The 6,347-nt window shown below is 46.1% G+C and overlaps 1 protein-coding gene across 1 annotated transcript in view; it reads right to left on the reverse strand.

The window, feature by feature from the left end:
- Positions 1-419: 419 nt before the first annotated feature.
- The window catches only part of TOM1L2 (target of myb1 like 2 membrane trafficking protein), a gene marked incomplete at its 5' end in the record, with an annotated part of 34,028 nt that continues 28,100 nt past the window's right edge, over positions 420-6,347 (reverse strand). The window contains 3 exons of the mRNA XM_010178450.1: positions 420-1,355; positions 1,891-1,927; positions 4,541-4,600. Coding sequence (XP_010176752.1) covers positions 1,207-1,355; positions 1,891-1,927; positions 4,541-4,600 — 246 coding nt within the window. The remainder of the gene's footprint in view (positions 1,356-1,890; positions 1,928-4,540; positions 4,601-6,347) is intronic.

The raw sequence follows: 6,347 nt of genomic DNA on the forward strand, positions 1-6,347 counted from the left end.
ACAGCACAGCCACAATGGTCCAACACTTCCTCATACCCAAACCAAGAAGGAAATGAGGAGTTCCACCTCCAGCACAGGCAGGTATGGCTAATCCCTCCATGGTAACCATCTTCCTCAGCATTTTTGTACAAGCCTCTGTGAGGTTTGCTTCTTTTTCTCATACCTACCACCAAGAACCAGCACGTCTATCCTACCAGGCATGGCAGGGAATCCAGGAACCTCAATTCACACCCAGTCCACGAGCAAGTCCCATCCATCTGCATGGATGTTATTTACAACAGCTGAGACAAATGCAGAGCTCTACAGTCACTGAAGAAGGAATCTAAGGTAAGGAAAAAAATAACCTAGCTATTTTAAAAGGCAAACACACTAGAAAAAAAAAAATCCTCATGTGAGAATGCTCTCCCAAAGAGCAAAACGCTTCGTGCGCTAACGTTACAGCAGCCATTTAGCTCAGCGGTTTTCATTCTCGTCAACTGCCAGAGCTACTGGACACAGCCAACAGACTGCTTTCAAATCAGAGCAAGCCCAGATAAAACACAAGGAAAAAAAAATACCCTGTGAGGTTTAGAATATGAAATGCTGCATAAAGTGGGGAAAAGCGACCACCATATGGTACCGGGAGATGTGTGAGGGGGAGAGTAAAGGATTTTAACTTGTGAAGCACATGTTGAAAGGGGAACAGTTGTTCCTTGCTGTCGAATCCGACACGAAAGCCAATACATTAACATTTTATCTAAAAATAAAGACACGCTCCTCCTGAACATTCCAGCTCAGTCAATTACATGCTGATCGACAGAGCAGTCTACTTGGCAGGACCTACCTACAGAAGAGGATGATCCCTATATAAATTGAAGGGCAAGGCTGCTCTCTCCCCTCCGGTCTTTTGTTTCAACACAGTGTGATGTACTCATGCATTCTAAAGGGGTTTTCTGCATCAAGAGCTGGTTTTGTGCAGCTGGGATAGGAAGGAGGGGATTAAGCGAGTGCTGGAGAATCGTGGTCTGGCAGGAATAGTGTTGGACTTAAATAGAAAGAGTCAGCTTGTGGGGGTGGGTTGTTTGGGGAAGGGGGGAGAAGAAGAAGAAGCAATCTATGAAATGGGGGGGAAGGGGGTCATTGTTAGCCAAGTACTGTGACGAAGTGGCCGTACAGCGACATTCTCCCGCAGAGCACGGGGGTGGGAGGGCGGCTAAAGAGCAATCTTCACAGTGCAAAGAGGGCATCCTCCGAACGCTCCTGCTTTTTCCTGCTGGAAGGATTTGTCGGAGGGGTTGGGGCTTCCAGAGGAGGGGATGGCAGATTTGGAACCATCTCCGCTGCTTTGGCTCGCTCTTCTAAAAATTTGTCAAACTCTGCAATGCAAAAAAAGAGGGAAGATGGGTAAGAACTGGAGCTGTGCCCTTAGCTCTGGGGACAGAGGTTGGCAGGGTCCGAAATTCCAGCGCCTGGTGTCTCGTCGGGCCGTGTTTGCAGGCACACATACTCATACAGCCTGACTTCCTCAGGAAAGGGTACAGACGTCCTTTGAGACGCCCTAGCTCAGGCAAGCAGAGGGAATCAAACCCACGCTACGCCATCGGCTGTGACAGAAGGAGGGAAGCATCATTCCAAAGGGCTGAGCAGCTCGGGGATGCATTCCCGCTGGCACAAACACAGCGCGCAGCCAAGAAGATGGCAGGAAAGCACTTGCAGCCGGGAGGGCTCCTCACACCATAAATACCAGCTTTCTGCTCTGAAATGCTCTCCTCCCGCCTTTCTGAGTGCAGAAAGTGTTTGCTGGGGAATATCAGGCTGGGAGATGTCAGCATCTCAGCAGGGATGAAAGCAGATAATTCAGTCTGTGCACTAACCTGGGAAGGGCTCATAGCCACAGGTATCTCTGCTTACCTTCACTGGTCACTCCTTCTTCCAGTTCATCTCCTTTCTGCAATTGGAAGAAAAAGGCATGTGAACACAGAGGCAGCACTTCACCTTTGCTATTATCCTCTACACACATTTAATGCAACTGGACAGTTTCCACCACTCGTTTCCATGTGCTATCTACTTGAGCAGGGTGACCTGAGGAAATCACACAGCTCCCGCATCGGGAGGCCAACAGTGACTGACAGTTCACTGTGTTGCAGATCAAGAGGACGAGCACTAGAATTGCTTCTGAAGATTGCTGGTGGATAGCTAAACTTTCTCTGTTGGACATGAATGGCAGCTCAGCGCTGTTTCCACATCAGACAGTCAAAAACTGAGCTGTGTGAGTCACACAAACACTGTACAAGATGCCAAGATGCCATCTTTGGTCACACGCTCCTTTAAAAAGTCAGGACTGTGGTTTGTGTTGTGTCTTCAAATAAAAATGCACTTTTAGCTGACAAAGGACACACGGTGCAAAATAGTTTGGGGTCAAGGTTCCTCCTGTGGGAGTTTGTTTTAGGTTTCATACAAAAATATAGCAGCTTTCCTGGCAAAGACAAGGCTAGGGTGGGCTGGATGAAGGATACTGATGGGCAGTTCGTGTCTCTCCAAGAGATCCAGAGGCTGGGATGCCAGGGGGTCAGTGCATTTCTACCAGCTGTGTGCATTTCAACATGCAAATTTCCAACAGTGCTTTAATAAGGAAATTAAAAGTCCAAGGATGTGGCATCCTTGTCAATCTATCAGGATGTTAAAAAAGAATGAAAATACTACTTGAAAACCTCATGTTGGACCGGCTTTGAAAAAGAAAAGCATGTGTCCATGCCCTGGCTTCTTCACTAGGAGACTGTTTGCCTCACAAAAGGTTTTAATGCTTGAGCATTAAATGCCATCTAGCATCTAGTAGCTTTCTACTGCACGGAGGTTTCCAAAGGTACACACAGCAGCCACCACTTCACATGCAGAGGTACTGTTTGTGCCAATGTACCCCAAAATACCCCAAAACTGGTAAGGAAATAAATTAGCTAATCTAATCTGTAACTTCCTAATCGGGGAAGCAGAGAATTGAAATGAACCATTAACAAAAAAAGGAGGGAGGTGGGGAGGAACCCAGAGTGAAAAACAAAAATCCAGTCCAAACTTTCTCAGAGGGCATCTCTATGCTGCACCCACACAGGGTCAGGACGGGGACCCAGGTACCAGGGAAGCTGGTACAGTCATGGCCACAGCGTGCTGAGATCCCTGCTGAGATCCCCAGGCTTCTCCAGGCATTTACAGGGCACTTCTCTCCTTTGTTTTTTTTTTGAGCAAGACTATCTCAGGGATGATAGATTGTACAGAGCTACCTTGGTATCTCTCCATAAGATCTTCTCTCCTACTAAATTAATTTAAATGGCAAAGACAACAGTTTATTGTTTAAGCAGAGTGGACATGTTACATTTACTGTGTTTCTTTAACAAAATGAGGCCAGTTTGTAATTAAATTTGAAAATTACTGTCTGTACTGAGGCCTGAAAAAAAACTACCTGCAGCTGAAAACCAGTGACATTTCAAAGACAGCCAGTCAGCCTGCCAAACGCAAACACTGGAACCCAGAATCTGTTTAAGCACTTCAGGCAGCTGTGGAGAGCAGGAGCATTTTCCTCCTTTCAGTACAGTCAGCTTCTCTGGTGCCAGAGCGGAGGGCTGACGTGCCGGAGCGTGCCGCTGGGGAGTGGAGACTGAACCCAAGGGGCTGGCTGGGAGAGACCTGAAGGAGTAGGGACTTATCTAGGGACAATCTCTGAAGTTCTAAGTAGGAATGGAAGGAGATGATCCTTAGGGATATGGTGACCACGAGGAAACAGTTCAGCTCACTAAAACCCTGTTTAAAAGAACAGTCTGAAATGCAACCCACCACCCATCCCCAAATGCACTTGGTTAATTTGAGTCAGATGCTTACATTAAAAAAAAAGAGACCAGAGTAAATGTGTAACTAGCTGTACCACTGCTTAAACCCAACGTGTATTGGTACAGCAAAACAAACTCCAGAATGAAGGAAAAGCTACTTTTAGTTCTGTGTCTTTTGTTTATTTGCTTAATAATTACCAGACAATAATCATTTAGTAGAAACTGAAAGTTATAAACATGCGAGAGAGACTGTTATAAATTATTATTACTATTATGAAACATGTCAAGACTGCTTGCCAATTTAACACAGACATCTTGATTTGAAAGGCATCTAAGCCCTGATCCAGCACCTCTTAAAAGCATGTCTCAATACAAGCATGTCCTGAGATCCTGTCAAAGCTAATGCAGCTTTTAAACATGTGCTTTAAGGAGGGAGGAGAACACAGGTAAACGTCAGCACATGTTTAAATGCTTTCCTACACAGGGACCAGAAACACACCATTTCTGGAATGCATGCTCTTCATGATGTTAACATGGAAAAGAATAACACAACTCAGAAAAAAATCAGTTTGATTGAATTGCTGAACACAACCCTATCTCCTTCTGCTTGGATATTCCCCTCCAAGGGAAATAAGCTCTGTGATTTGGAAGTTTCACTGCCTCCAGTAACTCAGCAATGCATTGAAAGTTATCTGTACAAGTGCTATTGCCCATGTGAAAAATGAAAATATAAAGAGTCTCACCAAGTCGGTACTGAGCCACTCCTCAATGTCATCCATGACAGAGGACTGTGCAACAGGGATCTAGGGAGTGCAGCGAGAGAACAGCAAGGCAGGCAAAAACCAAAACACATCCACAATCATGGCCACAGAGCGATGGAAAACGCCAGAAATAAGATCAAAAACAAAACAAAAAAACAAAGATGTAAGATGTGCTGGAAAATAAAATTAAAAAAAAAAAAAAGGCAACAAAATATAAATGGCATTTCAAATAAAGAAACACTTGGAAAGGAAATTATGAACAACAAGGCTAAAAAAAAACCAAGAGAAAGATTATGGGGAATGACGTGACTTGATGGCAGTGTAAGCTGGGTAACTTCTCGACCACATATTAAAACCATCAAGATGGACTGATGATTCTAATCTTGATCGTGAAAAGCTTTTAAGGGTAGAATACTGGATATCAGTTAGGTTTTGAAATGTTAAATTTACCCCTTTCATTTTTTTTTTTTTCAAATGGGTATTAGCCACAGTGAAGGGTTAGCAAAAAGAGGGGCTCAAAGTCTTCAGGCAACACTCCTAGGAAAACAAGTTGATTTTCTCCGCAGGTGGAGGCAGTTAGAGCCCAGGGTACACAGTCATATTTCCTCCCAGATCCTCCTCCCACCACACCACCCAGCCTTGGCAAGCCTTGGCACTCCAGTTTAAAGCAAAACCATCCCAGCTCCCTGGCCGCACTCCTCTGCCAAAGGTGACTCTCTGGCAGCAGAACCCGACGTGCGCCAGTGCAAAGTGCAGAGCCTGGAAGCTGAAGGAGGAGGATGAGGCAGCAGCTCCCAGCGCAGGCAGAGGAGCAGAGCACGGTACACACTCCTCAGCACCAGTGATGCCTTGCAGTGCTCAGAACCAAATGGTTGAACACAAAGACAGTGAAGGTTTGCCTCTCCTCGTGCCATTAAACCGCTCACGTGCGGTTGTGCCACCGCGACGGCACAGACACAGTGTGCCAAGTGCTGAAGTGCAGCTATTTCGCAAAGCGCTACAGGGCAACTGGGTCAGGGAAGGGAAATTACTGAGTTATTAGGTGCAGAATTTCCTGACTTAACTGCTCGGCTTCAATAAAACAGAGCGCTGCAGAGGGAAACAGGAAAACAACACAATAGATCTCCGAAGGACAACCTGAAAAACACTCGGAAAACAATGTCAGACATGCAGGTCTGCAGGGCAGAGCGCGGCAGCCAAGCAGCAGGGCTGGCAGGCAAAGAGACCTTGCAGTGCTGGAGAAGTTCTCCTAGGAAAAAAGAGGTGTCAGATGTTGTCCACAGCTTTGCCTGAAACCTCTCATGGGAAGAAGAGCTGACAGAGGCTTTGCAGATGAATTCCCTGGGAGATGGAGCTTTCTCATGGACTTCTTGTGGAGGAAGACAGACAGACACTGAATTAGAGAGGCAGCAGCACAGGCTGATGCTGTTTAGTGCAGCTCCTCGAGGATTTTTTTCTTCTAATCAAGTGGCCCTTGGTGCTGAGGTGGTCAATTAAGCCCTTGCTTGAGGGGATGTTGCTAAGGTGAGTGAGTTGTTTCAAAGGACTGGAAATCCAAGGCTCAATCCAATGCATCTCCCACCAAGAGAGGCACCAGGGAGATGGCTTGGCTCCAACTCTGCAGATTGCTGGACAAAGTGCAAATGACAGATCCAAGAAGGGTCAGAGATGCAAGCTGTCATTTTGCTTTCAGCTAATACCTGAAGATCATAGAGTCATAGAATGGTCTGGGTTGGAAGCGACCTTAAAGATCATCCAGTTCCAACCCCCCTGCCATCAGCAGGGACAC

The sequence above is a fragment of the Antrostomus carolinensis genome, unplaced genomic scaffold (genome assembly GCF_000700745.2).
Source record: "Antrostomus carolinensis isolate BGI_N321 unplaced genomic scaffold, ASM70074v2 scaffold38121, whole genome shotgun sequence".
Taxonomy (NCBI): domain Eukaryota; kingdom Metazoa; phylum Chordata; class Aves; order Caprimulgiformes; family Caprimulgidae; genus Antrostomus; species Antrostomus carolinensis.